The 23595-nt window shown below is 60.0% G+C and overlaps 2 protein-coding genes across 4 annotated transcripts; one reads left to right on the top strand and one right to left on the bottom strand.

The window, feature by feature from the left end:
• Window positions 1-7831: 7831 nt before the first annotated feature.
• Window positions 7832-17862, top strand: CDHR2 (cadherin related family member 2). 2 transcript variants are annotated; one of them, XM_071570065.1, is made up of 32 exons: window positions 7832-7923; window positions 8382-8440; window positions 8707-8772; window positions 8863-9005; window positions 9246-9299; window positions 9515-9604; window positions 10239-10328; window positions 10679-10801; window positions 10879-11022; window positions 11148-11223; window positions 11419-11525; window positions 11605-11835; window positions 11924-12079; window positions 12301-12468; window positions 12703-12764; window positions 12859-13099; window positions 13203-13439; window positions 13717-13786; window positions 13870-14484; window positions 14748-14819; window positions 15094-15143; window positions 15258-15409; window positions 15614-15716; window positions 15797-15885; window positions 16116-16190; window positions 16305-16382; window positions 16464-16524; window positions 16633-16757; window positions 16918-17031; window positions 17202-17279; window positions 17385-17445; window positions 17656-17862. In XM_071570065.1, exons 1-32 carry the CDS (start codon window positions 7832-7834, stop codon window positions 17773-17775), a joined length of 4002 nt encoding a protein of 1333 aa, XP_071426166.1. In that variant the 3' UTR covers window positions 17776-17862. The 2 variants fall into 2 exon arrangements, with proteins under 2 accessions (XP_071426166.1, XP_071426167.1); XM_071570066.1 differs by lacking the exons at window positions 7832-7923; window positions 8382-8440; window positions 8707-8772; ... (1 more) ...; window positions 9246-9299; window positions 9515-9604 and adding an exon at window positions 9982-10055.
• A 289-nt stretch (window positions 17863-18151) lies between these two features.
• GPRIN1 (G protein regulated inducer of neurite outgrowth 1) lies at window positions 18152-23366 on the bottom strand. 2 transcript variants are annotated; one of them, XM_071570167.1, is made up of 3 exons: window positions 23167-23366; window positions 21542-21635; window positions 18152-21339 (listed from the first exon to the last, which is right to left on the bottom strand). In XM_071570167.1, exon 3 carries the CDS (start codon window positions 21297-21299, stop codon window positions 19926-19928), a length of 1374 nt encoding a protein of 457 aa, XP_071426268.1. In that variant the 5' UTR covers window positions 21300-21339; window positions 21542-21635; window positions 23167-23366; the 3' UTR covers window positions 18152-19925. The 2 variants fall into 2 exon arrangements, with proteins under 2 accessions (XP_071426268.1, XP_071426269.1); XM_071570168.1 differs by lacking the exon at window positions 23167-23366 and adding an exon at window positions 22680-22778.
• Window positions 23367-23595: the final 229 nt, after the last annotated feature.

Raw genomic sequence — 23595 nt, 5'->3', positions numbered from 1 at the left:
TCCTTCTCTCTTCTCCTCAGTGCCTGGAAGAGTGGTAAGAAACCAGGACCAAGCACACAGAAGGTCCCCACACTGCAGGGAGGGGGAAGCAGGAGTGTCCCCATGCTACCCAAGGCCCAAAACAAACACCAGAGGACATGGGACACCCTCGCATTGCAGGGTGAAGCGCTTCACTGTGGAGACGGGGGAGCGAGGAGCTCCCTTCCCACTCCGCACAGCCGGCGTAGTCGAGTTAACCGGCAGTGGAGGGAGGACGCCTCTGCCTGATCACACACCACCCACTCCCACCCCCGGGCTGACAGCACTCCCATCAAACGCCTCCAGCCACACACACGTGGAGGATGCTGACATGAGGAGCGAGTAGCTGCCACAGCAGCGGAACTGATAACGCCCAGTTTCCTGTCGATCTCTCCCACGAGGATTCTCTGATGTCTAATAGCACGGCTGAGCTGCACTGCAGAGGGAGAGCTAGCAGCACCTTCCTCCCAAAGAGCCAGAGCCCGTAGCGAGCCAAGCCCTCAGAGACAGCATCCACACACCTAACACCTATAGCCCCAGCTGGCACCATCCAGCAAGTTCAAAGCAGAGAGGAGAACACTCACAAATAAACAGTAAGCTTGCAGCGTGCATAAGCCTTCATTAAGACAGGATAAATAATCAGCAGGGCTATCTCCACTTTCCTTCGTTTGCCCTAGAAATACCAGCACAACCTGAATGGAGCATGGCCAGAAGGGCTGCTGGTGCAGCAACTGGGTTCCAGCTCAGGCACTTCTGCAAGCTGAGCAGCATCAAGGAATGGGTCATGTGGTCCTCTCACCAGGATGAACTCAGGAAGCCCACTGAACCTCACTCACCTCTGTCTGCTCTGGCACCGTGCAGCAGCAGCCAGTTCCACAGCTCAGTTCCACAACGGTTGGGGAAGAAGAGCAAATGTCACCAGCTCCACCCCCAGCCTGCTGCCTGGGTAGCCTCCTTGGTACTTCTCTTACTTCCCACCAACAGAGCTTGCAGTTCAGCTCTATACCCCTCTGCATTTCACCTTTTAGTTCTTATTTCAGAGAGCCCTTTCCTAAAACAGACCCAATCTCTCCTTGCACAGAGCCAACCCAGCGAGGATTCAGCACCCATCCCCTCACAGCCCACCTGCAGCCCCCAGCTCACTTTCCACTTCTCCACAAGTACCCTCTGAGACCACCTGCTTCTCACACACTGTGGACAGTGCCAATGATATCTGCCAATTGAGTTGCAGAGGGCAGGAGGGGCTGGGTTCCAGATCTCCCGTACTGCTCCCTCCCCAACCCCCGCGATGCTCGGGCAGCGCAGCTCCAGCAAAGGGATACCGGCAAAGCCAGAGGCCGGTGGATGGCAAAGAGCAATTTTGTTACCGCTCAGCAAAACGAAGCCTCTCTGGAAAACACTAGTGACAGTCAGGAAGTTGGGCTGGGTGTTTTGTTTTACATTTTAAGACGCCTGCAGGGACACCAACAAACCTGCAACAATCACTTTCAGAAAGGGACTCAGAGAAATTCATGATTTTCAGCAACCATTTACCCTCCTTTGTCCTTGATTTAAAATTTGCCAAGCAGCTGCTTACAAGATACATCAAAACAAGCAGTGACCACTGCCCTAAGTGCAAAGGGGGTTTGCTGCAATACCTCCCTAGTACATCACTCACAGAGCCCCACGCCAATGCCTGGGGATGGCTTTAGGAGCAAAAACATGACTTTCAAGCTGACAGCCCCCACGCACAAAGCACGGCTGTGCGGTGACAAGAGAGCAGCCTGGGGCACAGGAGCCGCCTGACCTCTGCTACAGCTCTTGCCAGTGGATTTTTATTGTTCACCACTTTACTAAAGCACAGGCATGGAGAGAAAAGCAACTAAGACACTTGGCTCAAAATGCAAATGCTGCCAGAGAGCCCCACCAGCACAGCAGGGAAAAGACAACCTGCCGGAGGGGACTGCGGCTCAGTGCAGCCAGACTGGGGAAAGAAGGACCCTCCCTTTCCAAGGGGCAACAGCAAGAGGTGCTGGAGGCCTGGATCACCACAACACAGGCTCACATGAGAGGAAGCAGCTCTTTACACACAGGATTGCAGGCCAGTCCTCTGCTCTGCATGGTTGAGCTGAAATCCTTCATCCTGCTTTCCAGAGTTGCCAAGGAAAGCCCAGAGCTACAGCTTCACAGCCTGTGAGGCCAGGTCTCCAGGGATCAAGCTGCAGCTGGAAAATAATATTCCCAAGGCCAATCATGAGCACTGCTTGCTGGGGACACTCGCCCTCTGCCATGCATGCAGCAAAGTGTGGAGCCCTCCCAAACCACCCTGCTTCAGAAAACCCAAACATCCCACATTGGACATAGACCCTCCCCAGAGGCTGCTCATGTCCTCCAGGAAATGGCTCCTGTCTTGAAATGCTGAGGACTTGCAGGTGCAAGAGCAAAGGAAAGGATAAGCACTGTGGTGCAGCTCTGCTGCCCAGAGGATCAGCACACCGGCTTCTCCCAACACCCCTGTGAGACAACAGCACTGATCCATGCTGCTCCCCTCCAGAGCTGACCTGTCTCAGGGAGCCATGAAACATCCTTGTGAGCTCCGTGACCGCAGGGCTCAGGACCAGGCTCTCCCCAGTTCCTGCACACCACTGTCAGGGGGTCGCTGGGAGGGCTCCCCAGCACCACCAGCTTGGATTTTTTAGCAGCCTCTGGACACATCAGACTGGCACCCCACAGGCTATGCCTGCCTGATGGGCACACAAACCCCTTGGCCAGGCATTCACCCTCCCAGGGCAGGTGACAAACCATGTTTCTCCAGCTTTGTTCAAGCAGGGAGCCAAGAGATGATGGGGTAATGCTGTGCACTTGCTCCTCGATTCAGAGGTGAAAAACCAAAACATCCATAAGCCAGGCTTTTCCACCAAAAACCAGCACCATGCCCCTTGCTGCCACCACCTTCCAAGCCATGTCCACGGCCAGCCTCACGTGACAGAGGAGTGGCTGTGGTGACAGCGTTACAGCTTGTGTCTGACACGGCTGAGCCCAGCGACTCCCAGTGCTCTGCAGCTCTGCTGTGCAAACCCCACACACCTCATAGGGACACGGGTGTCAGTGAGAGCTCATTGCCCACAGCCCTGGGAAATGACACCTGGAGGGACACAGCCTCCTGAATTCCCTGATGTCCGCCAGTGTGAGGACGGGCCCAAACCGAGCCCCAGGGACAAGCAGAACTGTTCTTACACCAGCCCAAACTGCCTAGGGCAAGCCCTCTGTTATTTCAGCACAGAAACTCCCACCGGAAAGCAGGGACACCTGGCAGCACAAGCAGGTCTTTGCTCCATCCTGCTCTGCTCCAGGTGTCTTCACATCACTCTCCACACTGCCCTGGGTAGCAGGACTTGACCAGCTCTGCAGACACCTGGGATAAAAGTGCTGCGAGCTGAAGCCCAGCCCCTACCTGCCAGCTGTTATTTCATTCCTCTAACAGGTCCATAAACCAAGGATAATTAAATCTCCCCTAAACTCTCTTCCATTTAAAATAAAAATCTATAGTCCCTATTTCATTAGCTGGCTCTGGGTTTTACAGTTTGATCAATTCCCCTCACAGAGCCCCAGTCCAGGCAGGCAGACACAAATGCACGGCTTCCACGGCACAGATCAATGGGGACTCTCAATCTCCTCTCCCCATTCCTTGTTCCTCACTCCCCAAAGGAAGCCAGACAGCACAGCAGGTGGGGACGGTGAGTTTCAGTGCTCAGGGGAACACCACTGCCATGCATGGCTTCAGAGGTCAGCGTGGAGTCATCTGGGAAGAGTGAAGGCAGTAGCAATTCTCCCCCTCCAGTGGTAAGGGAAAGCCAAGCACAGGGCCACAAAGACAAAGCAGCCCAGCATGGATGTGACATCTCTCCACTTGCTCCACAGTGAAGAGGGACAAGGCTCAGCTCCCACAGCTGATAGCTGGAGTCAGAGCCCACCAGAAGCATCAACTGAGAACCAAGAGCGGACACCACCACTCCAACCTACACACACACACAAAACGGAAGAGACTTGTTACAACGACCTGAGCCCACAGGCTCAGCATTTCCTGCCCTTCCCTTCCCTCCGCAGCTGCCCTGCTACACACCACCTTCCCCCTGCCAGACACGGCGGCTCTAGATCGCTGTCACCACCCCTGCAAGCCTCTCCCTCCACTGCACTGGGAGCTTCCAGAGCCTGGCAGCAGATGCAGAGATCACAGCAGCAGCCAGAGCTGCACAGAGAGTGGACAGACAGAGCCCACGAGTGGAGAACAATGTGCCAGGCAGTCTGTGCCCCAGGCCATTGCCCAGGTGCCACCCAGCACCTATCACATCATTTCCCTCCACTCCAGGCACACATAGCCCTCCCTCCATGCTGCTGTTTCTCAGCCAGAAAGCAGCAAATTGCCACAGTCCCAGTCCTGGCAGGGCAAAAACACATGGTGGAGGCAGCCCCAGGGGGCAGGTATAGAAGCCCCGGCCCAACAAGCTCTGCCCTGGCCACACAATGCCAGTGATGGACAGCCCACACCACCAGGGCACAAACTCTGATCTGTGCCAACCCACAGCCCAGCACACTGGTACCTGCCAGTGGACATCAGGGCTGGCACACAGGACAGCCACCACTCTGCTCCAAGCAAACCTGGGGGAGACAAAGCCTTGCCATCCCATGGAGACTCCCTGCAAGGCTGAATGCAGAGGGGTGACACTGGAGCCTCCCAAACACACACATGTGCCTCGTGCCTCACCTCCTATGCCAATACCTGCCCTGTCTCCACTCCCAGTGTTGTGGGTGGGCACAGAAGAGAAACAGTTCACCTGCTAAACCAAACTCACTGTTGAAGGGTGTGACGCCACCTGGCCAGCCCCAAAGCAGCCACCCAAAGGTGACAAACAAAGCTGCCCAGCAGGCACTCCGCATTAGCAGTATTTTTAGACACCACTATGGGGCCGGCCTTATTATTTTCATTGCAACGTGCATAATTACCCACTATGCACCGCAGTGACATCACACGCACAGCCGGCTCCCCTCCGACCGCCGCTCCTCCTCCCGGGGCTCCTGCCTGGCCTCGGGGACCGACCTCCCCCGCCGGGCTCTGCCCCGCGCATCTCCCCGCGGAACGAGGCCCCACCTCGAGGGGAACCTCGAGGTCCTGCGGCGTCAGAGCCGACATGAGCACAGGTGGCAAGAGGGGCAGAGCGAGGCAGTGGCACAGGACTGCGAGGAGGCGAGAGCAGGGACGAGCTCCGGAGCTGCGGACACACGGCCAACTGTGCTAGTGCACAGGGTTCGGGCAGAGCTGGTGGACAAGGCACCAGCACAAAACTAAGCAACGATTGTGGAAAGAGAGGCTGTCCCCACACAGAGGGGCAGCGCCCACCTGGCTGTGGAGCTCAACTCCTGCCCGGGAGAGCAAACCGCGGGGCACATCCCAGCTGCCCACAACCCGGTCCCACGCGTCCTATGTGGGATGGGGCTGCCATGGGCCCCGCACACAGTCCACACTGCCAGCACAGACCCTGCAGGGCCGGTGGCACAGCCTGCCCCACTGCCACCACCCCAGGTGCCACCGTCACCATCCCGGCAGTTCAGGCTCATTTGTTTCCTACCTCTTCCCCAGAGACAACTTTCCGAAGAGCTTCACCACTTCCCCTCCGGTCCCCTCTCACGCTCCGGGACTCACCCCGAGCCAGCACAGCTCACCGGGTCCAGGGGACGGGGGCAAAGCGCCGACCCCCGCCCGAGAAGGGGCTCCGGCCGGGGCAGGCTCGGGCAGTCCCCGGGGACGGCCGGGTTCGGGCTCCGGCTCCTGCCCCGCTGCCTCAGGCAGCCCACACCGCGGGGCCCCTTCTCCCCACGGGGCTCCCCAAGCACCGGGGGCTCCTCCCACCGCCGAGCGGCCGCACCGGGCCCAGCTGCGCTTTGTGGCCGCTTCCCCGGTGTGCCGTGCCCCGAGCAGCCACCACCGCCGCCCGCCCCGGCCATCCGCCCCCTCTGCGCACCGGGCCCGGCCCGACCGCCTCCGCCGCACTGGGCCGCACTCGCTCCCGCACCCGCCGCACCGGGCTTCGCCGGCTCTGCATCCGTCCCATCGCTCCGCGCCCTGCCCGCCATCCTCCCCTGTGGGCAGCCCGGCGCTGCCCTTCCCGTTCCGCCGGCCCCGGGCCCTGCCCGCCGGCTTCCCCCTGGACACCGGCCCTGCCGCGCAGCCCGGGCCTGCGGCCGCCGCTGCGCCCCGTACCTGCGGACGACGCTCCCCCGGCAGTCGGTGCCGTGCCCCGGCGCTGCCCGCCGCTCAGCCCGCTCTCATGGCGCGGCGGCCGGGCCCGCCGGGCTCCGTGTCCGTGCAGCTCCCGGTGCCGCTCCCGGTGCCGCTCCCGCTCCGGCCTCAGCCCCGCCTCACGGCGCCCCCGCGCCCGTCGCGCCGATGGAACCGGCCGTGCCACGCCGCCCCCCCGCCGCACCGCGCCGATGGGCGCGCCCGCCGCCTGCCGTACTGCGCCCAAGAGCGGCGCCCTCAGACCGCGGGGAGGGCCGGGCCGTAATGCCCCGAATGGCAGCGCAACACCCGCGAGGGCGCTGGGGAAGGTCACGGAAATCACACACTCGTGCAATCAATTAGGTTGGAAAAGACCTCTCAGATGATCAAGCCTAACCCATGAACGAACACCACTGTGTCAATTAGACCATGTCACCAACTGCCCCATCCAGTCTTGCCCTAAACACCTCCGCGATGGTGCCTGCACCATCTCCCTGGGCAGCCCATTCCAATGTCTAATCGCCCTTTCTGTGAAGAAATTCCTCCTGATGTCCAACCTAAACCTCCCCTAGCGCAGTTTGAGACTATGTCCTCTTGTCCTGTCCCTGGTTTCCTCGGAGAAAAGAATGACTCCCACCTGGCTACAACCTCCTTTCAGGAAGTCATAGATGTCCTGGGACAATCCTAGGAGGTCTGGAAGTGTCCTGGAACAGCCAGGGGAAGTTTACAGAGTGGTGTCCAGCACCAGCCCGGGGGGGGCTCTAGGGGTACCCACAGGAAGCCCACGGGGTGTCTCTGAGGGTATTCTGGGGCATCCTTCACAGGGGCTGGGACAATGCCAGACCAGCTCTGGAGAGGTTTGATGGCAGGGTGTCACAGTCTGGTCCCTGTAGTCCCTCCTCTGAGGGCTCCCTAGCCCAGGTGTGGGGCAACGTGGGGACCTCAGCGCAGGCTGAGTGTTTGGGGGGACCCCAGAGCTTCCCCAGCATCCAGACCCTGTGGGTTCCCCAGCGAACAGGGGTGGAGGGGCCCAGGGCCACAGAGTTGGGGGTCCAGCAGGCCCAGAGCTGGCTATGCCCCTCCGCCACCTCCCAGCCCTCTTCTGCCTGAGCAGAGCTGGACAATCTGTCCTTGTCCCCAGCAGGTCTGAAGTAGGTCAGGGAGGCTGGGCCAAGCCCCTGCAGAGAGGAGTGGGTTGCAGGGGGGCGCAGAGGGCCCCAGGCACCCGCCCCAGTGGCCACACCACAGGTTTGGTACCCACCCCTTGTCCTGGTGGAACCCCAGTGTCCCCACCCCAGGGGATGCGGGGCATTTCCCCAAACCCTCTTTGGTCTCCTGGGGTGCTCCGGGATCCCTCTGCATCCCTGCAGGCTCTGCACCCCTTCTGGGAGCCAGAGTGCCATGGATGCAGGTTGGGGTGGCTGAATCCTCAGGGATGGCACCCAGTGTGAGGGTCTGGTGTTGGGGAGTGTGGGTCTGGGCTGGGCAGGAGCTGTGGGATGACCTCGAGGAATAAGGGAGATGAGGGAGGGATTTCTCACCCCTTAATTGCAGTTAATGATTGATGAATGTTTTTACTGCAGGAGACAAAGGTCTGGTGGTGTCAGGATGCAAGTGCAGAGGCAGCATCCACAGCAACACGGGCACAGGTAAGGGATGTCAGCCATGGCCCCCACGGGCACCACAGCCCATTTCGGGAGGGGTGGGCATATCTATCGGCTCTGGGACTGCCCACAGCCCGTGGCACAAGGAGGGAGACTCCGTGGTGGTGCCACGGATTGCTCTTGGACTTCCAGCACTGTCTGGGGCAGCCCCATTGGGCATCAGCAATGGAGCCTCCAGCCATGCCCAGGAGAGGGTCCTGGGGTGCCCAAGAACATTCACGGTCTCCAGTACTTGGGAGTCAATCCTGCACCCCCATGCCATGTCCCCAGGGACCCTGTGCCCAGGCTGCAGGATGGAGCCTGGTTCTTTCTCACCAGCCCAGCTCAGCAGAGGGACTGTTCCCACCAGCACCTCTCCTACCCCGGTGTCTGCTCCCCAAACAAGGATTATGGGGGTCAGTCCTCAGCCCCTCAGGCACTTGTTCTCTGGTGTGTGCCCATAGGCTTCCTGGCAGGATGGCATGGTGCTTGCTGGTGCTGCTCCCCTGCCTTCTGGCAACAGGTAAGGACTCTTGGCACCTGACGTGGGTGGTGGGAGGTGTTGGAGCTGCTTTTAGCCCCCAACGTTCTTTCTGACTTCCCTGAGAGCAGCTGGGACCCCAAAACAGCTGTTCATCCCACTGGAGACCCAAGGATAACTTTGCTGTCCCAGGACAGGGCAGGGGTGGGCTGTGGGAATAACATCCAGGAGCTGGGGCTGGAGCTAAGTAGGTGCAGCCAGATGTGGGGCTGCTGGCAGAGCTCAGTGCTCAGTCCTCCTTCTTCTAGTTTCAGGCAACACAGTCCCCATCTTCAACATGACCATTGTTTACGTGCCTGAGGACCTGGAGTTGGGTGAGTAGGGTAGTCTCAGGAAGGCCCTGGATTGCCAAAGGAGCGGCTGGGGGTTCCTTGGGCAGGGGCTGATGCTGCCTGTGCCCCCAGGCCAGTTTGCTTTCCAGCTGAAGGCTTATGACCTAGACAAGGATGACATCCTCACCTACGGAATCAAAGGGCCAGGCTCCTTCTACTTCTCTGTCGATCTCAGTACAGGAAATGTGACACTGAGGAACTCTTTGGATCGTGAGGTGTGGGCAGAGATGGAGGCAGATGTCCCTGCCTGAGTGGAGGTCTGGGGTGGCAGGGGTGGAGGGCAGAGCCATGAATCCTGTGGGAGAGTTGCTCATGGCAGTACCGAGGGTCCCTGGCCCCAAAACCCAGCTCCTGTGGGGACAGTTGCCTGGGAGGACCATCGCGCACGGAGGCTCAGCCATCCAAGGACAGAGGTCCACCTGGCCCTGACCAAGTCCTGCCTTGTGTCCCCTCAGCTCCAGGCCAGGCTCACTATCACCGCCACAGTGTCTGATGGTGTAAATAATGAGGTAAGTGCTGGGGCATGGGGTGGGTATCTGTAGTGGAAAGGGAGCAGGGTCTTAGCAGGGCCATGAACAAGGCTCAGTGGGGAAGGGGACTAGAAGTGGGTCAGTGATGCTGGATGGCTTTGGAGCCAGGGTGGGTATGGGGTGCCAGAACTGCACCCAGCTCTGATGGCCACCAGCTCCCATACCCATCATACATCCTCCCTGACACCTGGTAGGTCTCCAAAACACTCCCCATCATCGTGGAGGACCGTAATGACAATGCCCCAGTCTTCTGGAATGTGCCATATACAGCCTCCATCCCTGAGGTACCTTTCCGGGACCTCCCGGCCCCCATGGGCAGCAGGGCAGGGTTGCTGGGTGGCTCCCGTGGGATGGGTGTGCCAGCAGAGGGACAACAATGTGCTGGAAACCCTATGACCCCACACTTGGGTGTAACAGTGTGCTGGGAACCCTGTGACACCACATCTGGGCGTTTGGTGGTGGTGTGTCTGGGCGTGGGGTGATGGGAGCACCCAGGAGTGCTCTATGCTGGGGCAATTCCCAGTGGCTGCTTCTGTGACATGCTCAGGCGCTGGAACAGAGCAGGGACTCTGCCCTTGCAATGAGCTTCTGATCAGGGTGTGCCCAAGCTGCCTCTCAGCCCAGAACAGGGTGACACCGGATCAGGGTGTGGATGGGGTGTGGGACTGAGTCTGACCTTCATCCAGCAACTCCAGGACCAGGATGCAGCCTCTGCTCACAAGGAGCCCCAAGGAGGTGGGGGGGGGATTCAGCCTCTGCCCATTTTGAGCAAGGGCAGCAGCCTGTCTGTGTGTGTTCCATGGCACCGGGCAGTGCCTGCAGCCCTGCCAGGTCATAGCATCCTAGAGCAGGGCTGGCAGGGGCCAGATCCAGCATCAACCCCTGTGCTCTCCCACCATTGCTCCCCTGTGTGCCCAGAACAAGACAATGCACAGCATCATCTACACCGTGTTTGCCAATGACAGCGACACTGGGAACGCCTCCAGAGTCAGCTACAGCATCGGGGAGGTGAGCACAGCACATTGTGGGGTGGGGCATGCCAGACCAAAACCCCACTCCTGAGACACCCCTGGGGCACCTCCATGGGGCTGAGGTGCTGGGGAACCTGGCCAGGGCAGCCCCATTTCCCTGGGGCAGCAGGGATTCTCGGGTAAGGACCAGGGTATATGTCCAGCTCTGCACCCACTGGACAACCACTGCATGGTGCTGAATATTTGCAGGCTGAGGATGAGTCAGGTGGTAGAGGGTCCCCACGGCCTGTGGGCCAAACCTGGCAGAAGGATGGTGATTGAGCCCCCATCTCTGCTGGGGCACCCTGCTCCATGCCTTGGTGACACAGGGTGATGTCCTCTGCCCAGGTGATCCCAGACAGCACAGAAAATCACCAGCTCTTCCACATCCTGCCCAATGGGAGTGTGATGCTCAATGGCTCACTGGACTATGCCAAGAACACCTTCTACCAGATCAAGATCCTTGCCAAGGTAGGGGCCACACTGGCCAGGGGTACAGGGCTGCCAGGTAAGGGGGCTGTGGGACTTACAGGTACTTTGGTCCCCAGGATGGTGGAGGATGGCTGCACAACAAGTGGACCGTCCAGGAGAGCTTGACCTATCTGTCCCTGACAATTGTAGACATGCCCAACCTGGACCCATGGTTCCTCAATGAGCCCTACTCAGGCTCTGTGCCTGAGAACTGCCCCCTGGTCAGTGTCATGTTCCTGCCTCTGACCCTCCCTGGGGGCTCTGATGCCCTTGTGGATCTGAGCCACCAGTCACGGGGGCAGCTGGAGATGTCATAGTTCCTGCTCTGATGGCCATGTCCCCACAGGGCACCACTGTGCTGACTGTCACTGCCATGGACGGAGATACAGGGGTGAATGATGAAATCTTCTACAACATCACCAGTGAGTGATGGGGCACAATGGGATGGGCAGAGGATAAGCAGGGGCAAAGTGGGATGGGCAAGAGGGGTGGTCAGGCAGGAAGGAGACTGGTTCTGGGCACCCGGGCACTGCCTGCCTGTCCTGCTGTCAGCGAGAGATAGCCAGGCCTGCCTTTCTGAGTGGCTGCCACTAGTTCTTGCTCTCCCCTTATCCTAGATTCCAGTATCCCCTTTGCTATCAATGCCACAACAGGCGCCATCACTGTGAGTGAGCCCCTGGACCGTGAGCAGCTGCCAAGTGAGGAATTGCTGCTGGAAGTCATGGTGAGTAGGAAGCACCAAGGGAAATCCCATCCTTTTCTTCTCCCTGGACCCCTTCAACCTGCTCTCTCCTCCTGCCCAGGCACGTGAGAAGAACCTGGACATTGAAGACGAGGTGGCCCAGACCAAAACCCTGGTGACAGTCATGGTGACTGATATCAATGATAACAAGCCCCAGTTCTACCACTGCTTCCTCCCCAGTTGCGACTTCTCCACCAGTGCCCAGGACAACTTCAGGGGCAACATTACAGAGCATTCCTCCACCAGACTGCCTGTGTCCAACCTCAACATTGTTGCCCATGACCCAGATAAGGTAGGAAACCTGTCCATGGGGCTGGGGTAGGACACAGGTGTCTGTCCTGGCTGCACCACCTACCCTCACTCCTGTCTCTCACTGGCAGGGCATCAACAGCAGTTTTAAGCTGAGCCTGCAGGGTCCGAATGCCAACGCCTTCAGTGTGTCCCCTGAAATGATTGTGGGCACAGGGGAGGTCCAGCTCCTGGTGTATGATCCATCCTTAGTGGACTACGAGATAAGCCATGTCATGGTGGTGCAGGTGGGACCTGTAGGGCTGACTCACCATGGGGACAGTTCCTGCTTCCTGCATATGCCAGGGCACAGCATGGACATGGCCCTTCTCGTGCAGGCTTCAGGAGCCAAAGCAGAATGGCTCTGTCCTGGCAGCTTGTTTGGTGCAGGGGAGCTGGGCTGAAGTGTGACAGGTCTCTGTAATGTTTGAGGACCCATGTGTGACACAGTCCCTTCTCAATCCTACAGATCATTGCTAATGACATGGGGAACCCCACAGACTGCTGCTCCACGGCCACTGTGACCATCGACCTCATTGACACCAATGACCACATCCCTGAGTTTCCCCAGAGCACCTACAACCTGAGCGTGATGGAGCACAGCCCTGATGGCACCGTCATCTCCTCAAACATCACGGTCAGGAGCGGGCACCACTTGCATCCCCCAAGCAGGGCACTGGGCAATTCTAGTGCAGCTTCTGTTGAGGGCACTGATCTCTCCATGTGCACACAAAGGACTCAGTGGCAGCAGGACCCCTTGCCTATTGGGGCCATATTTTTGGGGTGCTCACTGCCAGCAGTTGCTGTCCCAGACTCATCACTCCTCCAGGAGTTGGAACAGATTGACCAGATGCTTTCTTCTGTCTTTTAGGCCTATGATCCAGACAGTGGTATCTGGGGTGAGATCACCTACCAGCTGCTTCCGGAGGACATGTACGTAAGAGCACAGCCAGCCATGACTGGGGCATCATCCTGGCAAGGGGGCTCCAGACCTGAGCCCCAGTGATTGGCTCTGTGTATGCCGTAGACGTAAAATCTTCATGGTGAATACCACAACTGGGGCACTGCTGGTGCAGGATGAGAAGCTGCTGGACCGGGAGACTCGCTCTGTCTACTACGCCACCCTTCAGGCCAGGGATGGGGGCAACCAGGTGGGCACTACAGTGCTGACGATCACCTTGCTGGATTACAACGATATGGAACCTGTCATCATCGGCTCCTACTTCATGTCAGTGCAAGAGGGGCAGAACGTCAGCACACAGATCCAGGTATGCATCAGCAGAGGTGGAGAAGTTGACATGGCTGTTGCAGAAGAGGAGGGACTATCCTCAAGGTGCCCACAAATGCCATTCTAACTGGTGACCTTTTCAGGCCATTGACAATGACCAGCCTGGCAACCCCAACAGCATATTGGGCTTCAAGATCTTGCCAGGACTATTCAGCAACAACTTTACCATCGATGCAGAAACAGGTGAGATGCACAGCAAGGAGCCACTGGACCGCGAGGCTGTGGAAGATGAGCGGGGACAGATGGTGGTGACAGTGGAAGTGCACGACCACGGCGAGCCACAGAAGAGCACCGAAGTCAACGTCACCATCACTGTGGGGGTGAGCCCTGGGCACAAGCAGGGACATGCTGGGGCAGGCTGAGGCTTGGAACTGAGATGAATGCATAGGGCAGGGCATGGGATCGCGGGCTGTGGCAGAGGCACTGTGTCCCCAGGCTTTCTGTTCAGAAAGAGTGAATAGCTGATGCAGGAAGGCAGGAGAGGGCTTGTCTAGCTCCTGCCTGTGGGCAGGCCGGTGCCCACACTTTTGTCCCCAGCCTGCTGTGGGGAACCCTGTTTCCTGGGAGGGCTACAGTCATGTGTTTTGTTTTCTGCAGGACCTGAACGACAACGTTCCCATGTTCCTCAACCAGTCCTATGAGTTCTCAGTCTTTGAAGATTCTCCAGGTAGAATGCATGGACAGGCTTGTGGGACCGGTGGTGGCCCTGAGTCAGTGTCTGCTGCCCACTGAGTGTGTCTCCACCTTCAGGGTCCTTCGTGGGTGAGGTGAATGCCACCGATGCTGATCGGACCGAGATCAATTCCCGAATTTCATTCCTACTTCAGAGGACAAATGGCTCCAGCAACTTCCTGATCCGCTCATCCCGCCTGGGGCCAGGAAACTACAGTGGGGAACTGTCTGTAGACCATGACGTGCCCCTGGACTATGACACTCTACAGCAGAAGTTCTTCTCCTTGGAAATGGTGGCAGAGAACACGGCTGCAGACAACGTAGGGGACAAGGCCAGTGTCTCAGTGGTGGTTCACATCCTAGATGTCAATGACGAGTCCCCCACCATTCTGACAAACTCACTGCAGGACGTGACTGTGAGTGAGAACGGGACACAGCAGGGTCTGGTCCACACACTGAATGCCTCTGACCCAGACACCAACCACTCACTGGTCTTCGAGAGGCTGGCCGTCGCCTGCTTCAAGGGTGACAGCACTGCTGGGGACGTGTGCTGGGACTGGTTCATGCTGGCACATAATGGCTCCCTGCTGGTGAACAGCTCGGATATTGACTATGAGGTGTGTGACAGGGTCCTGCTCACGCTGCGGGCTGAGGACTTGTACACTGAGAAGGGCAACCGCTACAGCCGGAATGGTAGGGCCCCCACTTCCTGCTCCTTCCACCACCACTGGGCATAGTGGGTGGTGGGACCTGCCTCACACCTCCCAGGAGAAGCTGTGGAGAGCAGGGTGGGAGGAGGGCTGTTTGGTAATGGAGGGAGGGTGTCCCCAGCTGTCTTGGTGCCTGCTGCAGGAACCTGAGCCTGCTAGGAGAGCAGGGCTCCTGCGGGAAGCAGAGGAGGGTGCTGCAGGGCTACCCTGTTGGTGATTGGCGCACTGCTCTTGGAACATTTGCAGAAACCCTGAGGATCCTCATTACTGATGTGAATGACAACGCACCGGTCTTCCAGGCCATCTCAGAGACCTTTGGTGAGCAGCCAGGGGTGGTGCATCCCATGGGCTCCTCACTGCACCCACATATGCTCTGCCACACTCACTGACAGCAAGGACCTTCCCCCAGCCGGGGGCAGGGCTGTGAGTGGTACAGGGGCCAGGCTGGGATTACTCAGAGCTTTCCCTGAAGGCTATGGGGCCAAGGGCAGTGGGGTGTGCTTGGAGCCTGGGTCTGTGTGGGCATGGGATCTGCAGCAAGTGTGGCTCCACACCAGTGTGACTGCACCGTCCCTCTGTCTGTCCCTGGCAGTGGTTGTACCTGAAATCTCCCCTGTGAACCTGCAAGTGGCTACCGTGAAGGTGAGATGCTGCCCACGTGTATCTGTCAGTCTGTAGAGCCTTCTTACCCATCCCCATCGTGGGAAAATGGAGGCCATTCCCACCCCATGCTCCTGCCACGTGCTGTCTCTGCAGGCCACAGATGCTGATTCAGGGATGGGGGGAACCATCACTTTCTTAATTGTCAGCGTGGTGCTCTTGGAGGACAATGGGGTCAGTCGGCCCTTCGAGAACCTCTTCAGGGTGGAGACAACGCTCGACCAGGAGACTTACATTGGGAGCATTCGGTGAGGCCATGGGTCTGGGCCCAAAAGGGGGGATGCAGCTCAGCTCCTGCCTGCTGCAAGGCCAGCGCAGGCTGGAAAAGGGACAAAGCCATCCTGGGGTCCTGCCCTGGACATGGAGGCACGGTGGAGCTTGAAGGATGTCAGTGCCGTCACAGGGACATCAGGTGCAGCCCAGTGGGATTGCTGATGTCCTTGTCCTCACAGGGTAGACAGCAACCTCGATGAGTCGGTGAAGGGGCAGTACCAGGTGACAGTGGAGGCTCAGGACGGCATGGCACCAGTGCACTCAGCACAGACTGTGCTGAATGTGAGTGTCGCTCCCGTCCCCCCATGCTGGGACACCCACTGTCCTGCCCAGCCCTGCTCACACCTGCTCTCTGCACACAGATCTTCACAGTGGATCAGACCTACCGTGTTCGCCTCCAGTTTGTGACAACGGTGGAAGAAGTCCAGAGTAACTCCGAAAGTATCAAATTGTAAGGGGTGCTGGACTGGGGCTGGAGGTGCATGGCTGTGCAGCAAGGAACATGGACATTCAGGCCAGGACCCACTGTCTGTGTCTCACAGCTTCCCAGACTGTGAAGGGGATGGGGCAGGCGGGTCCCCACCAGAGGAGGGGATTGCAGGGGATCCAGCTGCTTCCCATGCCTACAAGTGGAACAGCAGGACAGCTGGTCCACCTTCCCTCCATCTCTCCTATTCCTAGGGCCCTGACCACTGTGACCAAGGCAGCAGTTTATGTGGTGGCCATCCGAACTGTGGAGAACACCCGTGACACCAAGTGAGTGGTGGTGGGGAAAAAGACATAGTAGTGGCATTTGGAGGGGTCACCCTGGGGCAGGGCACCATGCCCGGCACCCCAGCATGCCCCTACCCCATCTATCTGATCCTGTAGTGTGGAAGTCAAGTCAGTGATGGAGGCGTACTTCGTCTACAGCAATGGCACTGCCCTGGATGTCAACCAGTTGAGCGCGTGAGTGCCAGGGGCTGGGTTTGGGCACTTGCCATGTGTCCAGCCCAGCCCAGCCACTCATGCCTCCACTTTCCTTGGCAGACTCATTCTGTCCGACCCACTGGGCTTGGCTGAGCTGGTGAAACTGGGCCTGGCCATCATTGTGAGTGAGACAGGGGAGGGGTTGTGAGGAGAGGGCACCAACCCCAAGTGGGGCTGGGTGTGGGGTTCCACTGGCTGAGACTGTGCCCTCACCCCTGCTCTGTGCCAGGGCCCCGGGGAGGTGACAAAGCCCACCAGGGAGATGGAGCTGATCGGCATCATTGCAGGGTTGGCAGCATTTCTGCTCATATTCATACTCATCATGACCCTGGTCTTGGTTCTCACCACCAGAAGGTACCGCACTGCCTGCACCTCCTCCTGCCTGCCCTCACTACCTCCATCCTCACCAGCACCCCCAGACTCATCCGTACCCTCCATGCTGCTCCTGCCCACCTCATCCCATGGCCCAGCTCCCCCCTGCCCCTCTCACCCACCCCATGCCTGGACTTTGCAGCTACAAGAGGAAGCTGAGTGCAATGAAGGCTCTGAAGGTGGCCACGACATTCAATCCTGCCACAGCACAGCAGGGAGCTGGCATTCCTGGGACCAACCAGTACAATGCCGAGGGGTGAGTGGGGTGCTCCCTGCAGCAGGAGGGAAGAACCCAGACATGTCCCCACACCCAGGGGCCTGCAGAGCTCGTTGTCACATCCCCTCCCTGCCTGGGGACCTCAACTGGCTCTGGCTGACCCCACAGCCCCACAGGACAACACTCACCTTCCACCTATCCCTGACCAGGGCCAACCCCATACTGAACCGTCCACTCGATCCCTCCCATGACCTGGGCTTCCACGAGGACTCCATCTCTGTGACCAGGTGAGATCTGTGGGCAAGTCCTGAAGGCCACAGGGCCATCATCTTACATCCCCACTTCTCCAGTGTCTGGGTCCTATTCTACCCCCCACCTTCCACTCTCCACAGCATGAATTCCCTGGATGAAAATACAGTAAATGCACCCGCGGATGACAACTTTGAGGTCGAGGTAAGTGTGCCAAGAGCTGACAGTGCTCAGAAGGGAGCCCTGACAAGAGCACTCTACATCTCCTTCTCTCTGTTGTGGTCTCCAGGCTCACAGACCCCTTGTGTCCCTTCCTCTGCACCCCACTGACAGCCCTCAGCTCCTGGGAAGCATGAGTGTCTGTGTTCCCCATCTCTGTCCCCCATCTCCTCTGACCACTCTCTCCTCCTACAGCAGGTCAAAGTGCGGCCAACAGACCCAACAGACAAGGAGGTGCTAGTGGCTGCCCTGAACCTGAAGGAGCCCACCAAAACAGCATACCTCAACACCACCTTCACCACCACAGACTTGTGAGTGGGCTCACGCGGTGCAGCAGGGCCGGAGCGGGACTCGGGCAGCTGCTTTGGTGATGATGTGTTAAATGTCTGGCAATAAACCTGTTCCAGAGGTCATGGTGTCCTGCAGCCATCAGACCATCTGCCAGGGGGGCTTGTCAGCTTGGAGTCATCTCTCGGCTTGAAGTGCTGGTTTTGTGCCAGGCTGGTGCAAGGGGGGCAATGAGTGGCACTGTGGGGCTCAGCCTGGCATCTTGCCCCCAGGACCCTTCCCCAGGCTGCCCCACTGGCCCCTCTCAGCCCCAGGGGAGGGAGATGCAGGCAGCGTCATGCAGAGGTTTGTGTAAGGTTTTATTACCCAACATCCATATTGACAGATTGGTCCTCCCGCCCATTCCTCCCCCCTCCACCCCCACCAAAAGAAATTAAGAGGAAAAAAAGAAGAAAATAGGTGATGAAGCTGCAGTGCTGGTGTGTCACAGCTTGGCAGTGCAGGGCTGGAGGTGGCACAGCCTGGGGCAGGGTGGCAGGGGGCTGCCCCAGGGCTCCTGGTCTTCCTGGCATGGCCGTGGCACCACTCCCACAGCCCAAGGCACTGAGCAGAGCTGGGCCCCGGTGAGCACCATGGCACAGAGTGGGCAATTGCCACAGCCCTGGCTGCCAGCTGGCACCTCAGCAAGCCTTTTGCAGCCCTACAGGGACAAAACAAGTCCAGGATCCACAATGTGGGCTTGGAGGGGCAAGACTTGACCCTTAATGAGGGAAAACAGCTGCACAGGTGACCCTGGCACCTTGAGCCCTCCTGCACCTCTACTCAGAGGGGATAGTGCAGCTCCCCAAACACCCCAAAACAGCCTCCTGCCCATGAGGTGCTGCAGCAATGTGGGGCCAATCCTCTGTACAGAGCAAGGCTGGGGAGGCCAGGATCCATGTCTCGGCAGGACACCACAGTGCTGCCAGCCACAGGGATGCTCACCCCCTGCAGACTGACCCTTCACTCCCAATGCTCTCCAGGCCAGCAGTGCAGAGGCAATGTAGGAACAGTTTGAAAAGAGGGTCTCAGCCCCACAGGCCACCAGGGAAGAGGTGGCTCCAGGCAGGATGCACCCGGCTGAAAAGTGTCTCTTAAAATTTCCAAAAATGCAAACACAGTTTGATAAAAGCCTCCCTTCCCCCAGCCCTGTAAACTCCCAGCTGTAAAAAGTGGCAGCGCTTTGCAGTCATTGCATCTCCAGCTGCCGTCGGAGAATAGCAGCCAGTGGGGCTGAAGGAACCCACACAGGAACATGTGCCCACATCCCCAGCACGTGGGGCATCTCCAGCACCACCAGGGCAGCTGGACACGTCTGGCAGCAGGGCACGCTTCATTCCCACCACCAGCCATGGCAAGGACATGTCCTGGACTCCGATGGCCACTTCCAGGCAAGTTGAGCTGGGATCCATGGGGACAGACTCCCCAGCTGCCTGTGGCCACGGCGACAGGGAAGAGTGGCTCTCCATCACAGGTGGGGTTGGCCCCAGTCTCTCCCATCTGACATCTGTCACAGTGCCCTGTGTGGCCACGTCCTCCCAGCTCCAGGATACCCATGACACAGCAGTGGGGCAGAGAGGACAGGGCTGCTGGGGGGCTGGTGCCTGCCCTGGGCAGCCATGGGGACCCGCATGTGCATGGCCACGGGCTGGTCAGAGCATAGCTGAGCCCTGGGCAGGCAAAGTGATGGTAGGGTGATGCACCAGTGTCTCTCCAGCATGGGAAGTGATGCTGATGACTGAAGTGGTAGGGCTCAAGGGAGCCAGCAGCACCCACCCTGAGTCATCTCAACCTATGCCACAGGCAGGAGATGCACAGGAGCAGCTGCCTCCATCTGGAAGGAGCCATGTGCTTGCTTCCTCATGCTGAAAAAAGCCACCAAGCACAGAGACAGGGCACCAGCCTCACATTCTGGGGAACCTCCATGGGGCTACACTCATGGGGGGACCTCAGGCTGGCAAGGGGGACCCCAGAGAAGGAGGTACCTTGTCCCAGTGTGCAGAGCTCCATCACCACCTGTGTCAGCCCCAGGAGCCCCACACACTGGCAGCAGGTCCCAGGACACTGGGGCAGGGACCCACCCTCACCTCTCCAGAGAAGCCCCATGGCACCCCCACCCTGCCAGCATGAGCAGTGACTCACTCCATGGCAGGGCCGGTGCGGGAGCAGCACCGGGGCCGCCGGACATTTTGCAGCAAAGCCCGAAAGACACTGGGCTGCCTCTTCGCCTCACCTTTGCGGGGACCTCCCTTGACAGAGCCAGTGCGGGTGCTCTGTGGGGTCACCACCACTTGCCGCCCATGCTCCTCGATCTGCTTCTCCAGGTGCTTTTGGATTGCCATGCCCAGCACCTCCACCTCCATGGAGGCCCCATACACCTCCCACGTCATCCCCTTCTCATCCCAGCTCACCTCCCGAATGGGCTCAGGAGCCTCCTCCACCACCTCCACCACGGTCCCCTTCACCTGCACCTCAGGATATGAGGTCTGTGGGGACTTGGCCACTGGCGTCATCGGCCCAGTGGCCACTGAGCGCATCTCCACTGGCATGGACACCTGCATCTCTGCGTCCTTCTTGGAGGGCTCCAGGTGTGGGGCTACAGAGCCCATCTCTCTCTTGGGGAAGGTGAAAGCAGCAGCCCCGCCCGGGGGGCTCATGGGGCTCAAGGCCACTGACACCAGGGATGCTCGGCTGTCTACTTGTGTCCCCATGTCCTGTGTCCCAGCATCCTGTGGTGGGGTCACCTCAAAGGAGTAGGACTTGGCTGTTTGGGGCTGCTGGCTGCTCCCAGCACCCGCACCCTGGGTTAAGCTCCGCTCGGCTTTTCCCTGGCCCAGGGTGGTAGAGCTCAGTTCTGCCTCACTTGGGCCCCCACTCCCCACAGTGCTGGTGCTGGGGGGGTCTGCTGTGCCTCCCTGAGGATGCTTGGGAGCCTCACTATTCTTCGGCTGGGGCACAGCACCCAGGGAGGTCCCTGTGCCACCCTGAGGCTGCTCCTGGCTTGGCAGTTCAGCTGTCCCAGTGCCTGCAGCAGATTCCACAAATGCCACATGTTTGACAGGACCCGGTGTGCTTCCCATGTCCTTGTTGGTTGCCTTGAGGCAGGGATCAGGGAGGGGGGAAGTGGGGGCTGTGTTCTCCTTCTGGGCATTGGGGACCCCCATCCCTGTGGGACTACGGGCAGGGGCAGTGCCACTTGGTCCTCCACAGCTCCCTGTTGCTACTGCCACACTCTGATCTGTGCCAGTGTCCTGGAGAAGTGTGCCAGGAACTGGTCCCATTGATGATGGCAACTTCTTCTCTGCTGCTGAGCCTGACGTGGTGCTCTGAGCCTCTGACTCAGCCACACAGCAGGTCCGCATGGCACGGGCTCCTGTGGCACAGCCAGAGCCAGGCAGGCACTCCCCTGCCGGTGAGCAGCCAGGGGAGGTGGCACTGGGGTCACAGGTCTCCTCAGCCCCAGCCTGGCAACTCAGCACCTGCAGCCCCTCAGGCTCCTTAGCGCTGCCCATGCCTGGGGAAGGCTTCTCCCATGCTAGTCCTGCCGTGGGTCTGCAAGAGAGAGGATGGGGCAGTGAGGAGGGAGCAGCACACGGACCCCCAGCCCACCTTGACTGATGTCTACTTTTCTCCAAGCTGCCCATGACAACAGGTTGGGCAGCTGCCTGGAGCACGCACTGTTCCTGGCACAGCCTGTGTGGTGGCACTCAATGCCTGGCCATACGGGAAGGAAGGAATGGTGTTGGCTGCCTACCGTAAAAGTCTGCCTTCTCCCAGTGCAGCTGGACTGGGAGCAGAATCCAGATGCTGTTGTGGCTGTCAGAGCAGGGGACACGGTGCAGACACCCCTGTGGAGAGAGTGGCAGCTGGAGCATGGCCCTGGGCACCAGGCTGAGAGCTCAAGGGTGCTCACCTGTCAGTGGGGAGCTGAGTGCAGCAAGGGGGTAGAGCAAGCTGGGCCTGAGGTCCCAGGGGGGCTGCAGGGCAGGACAGAAGCTTGGGGCAGCCCCAGCTCTTTCCTCCACTTGCTGTGACCAATGTCCCCAGAGCTGGCAGTGATGTGTGCCCTGGCTATGGAAACCCCCCAGCTCAGCAGCTACATCCCATGCCGAGGGTGACTGAGCTCCCGGCCATGCCACACATGAGGGGAACACAGTTCAGTCTAACCCGACTGTCCCAAAAACTCTTCCTGGCCCCATGGGGCAGAAGAAGGGCAGGAAACCCCGAGCTTTCTGAGAGCTGCCCGGCTCTGCCAGAGTCAGTGTGTCCCTGCAGAGCTGGGAGCACATGCATGCCGCAGCCATGGGGCATTCCACACCTCGGGACACAGCCACTCGCAGTCCCAGAGAGGGCAGAGCTGAACGGACACAGCTGGAGCAGAGCGAGGCCCCACGAACGGAGGCGGCAGGACCGGGGCCAGACAGGCACCGATCCCTCCCAGCAGAGCTGGGCCCAGAGGCGATGACCCCCGCCCCGTCTGTAGATTCCCACGCACCTCGATCCCCGTGGGGACGCGCCGCCCGCACCCCGACCCGCCCTGACAGCATCCCGCTCCCGCGGGGCTGTGGCGCCGTGCCCGATACCGATGCTCCACGGAGGAGCGCTGAGTCCCCGGCACACGCGAGTGCACACGCACGGGCACGCACACGCCAGCACATGGCCACGGACACACCCGCACGCACGGACACGCGTGTGCACGCCCCGGTCCCGTGTCCCCGGCCGAGCCGCTCACAAAGCCGCCCCTGCGGCAGCCCCGGCCGGGGGATGCCGACCCGTCCGCGCCACCGCCCGTCCCGGGGCCGCAGCCCTCCCCTGGCCGGGATGCCGGTACGGGGCGGGCGGCGGCAGCGCCCGGCCCGACCCCGCCACGTGCGCCCGGCGACAGCCGGTACCTGCGGCGGATTCTCCCGCCCGGTCCCGTCCCGTCCCGTCCCGTGCCGTCCCTCTCGCCTCGGCGCGGCTCAGCGGCGGCAGCGACCGCGAGCATGCGTGGGGCGACGGCGGCGGGGGCGGTACCGTGCCCCGGGCCGCTCCCCCCCGGCTGCTGCCCGCTCCGGCGCCCCCAGCAGCGGTGGGGAGGCGAGGGAGAGCCGGCTGCCCAGGGGGCGTGTGGTTCCCGGCACACCGCATCCCTCCCGATGCCGTTGCTGTCAACCCATCGGCCCGCCCCGGGAGCCCTCCATCGCCCCATTGCTTTCCTCGGTACTCAAAGCATCAACACCTCATGTGTCCCAGAGGCGAGCACCTCGGTACCCCCGCGTTGCACCCGGACACAGCAGGACATATAGTCGGGACCGGTCGGGTGAGGGGGTCTCCAACCCTTAGTGTAGGTCCCATGGGTGAGGGTGACAGCGACACAGAGCACAGTCCCTCTCCTACCTGGTGATGGAGACGGTCACTTCCCTCCCGGGCATCACCGGACAGGGGACTGCACCCCAATTAGCCCGAGGGACCGGGACAACGTGCCACCGTGGCGGGATGGAGGTGGGTTCCTGTGTACCCCTCGCCCGAGGGTGGGGGAGGATGGAGAGGGAAGAACGGCCCCGTCTCGCTCCCGGCAGCGCTTGCCTCTGCTCCCGGGCTCAGGCTTTGTCTAACTCCTTCCCACGCACTCCCGCTCGCGCTGCGGGGGGGAAGGCGGCCTGCTCGCCTGGACTGCATCCCTGCGTCCTCCCCAAAACCCTCCAGCATCCTCCCCCAAAAACCCCCACTGCCCCTCATCATCCTAGAGGATCAGGGTTCTCCTCTCCGTGACCCGGGGATGTCAGCACAGAGACAGGAACAATAGATCTATAGGGTCAGGGGAGC

This window comes from Pithys albifrons, chromosome 15, assembly GCF_047495875.1.
Source record: "Pithys albifrons albifrons isolate INPA30051 chromosome 15, PitAlb_v1, whole genome shotgun sequence".
In the NCBI taxonomy this organism is placed as follows: domain Eukaryota; kingdom Metazoa; phylum Chordata; class Aves; order Passeriformes; family Thamnophilidae; genus Pithys; species Pithys albifrons.
This window is presented reverse-complemented; position numbering and strand designations above follow the sequence as displayed.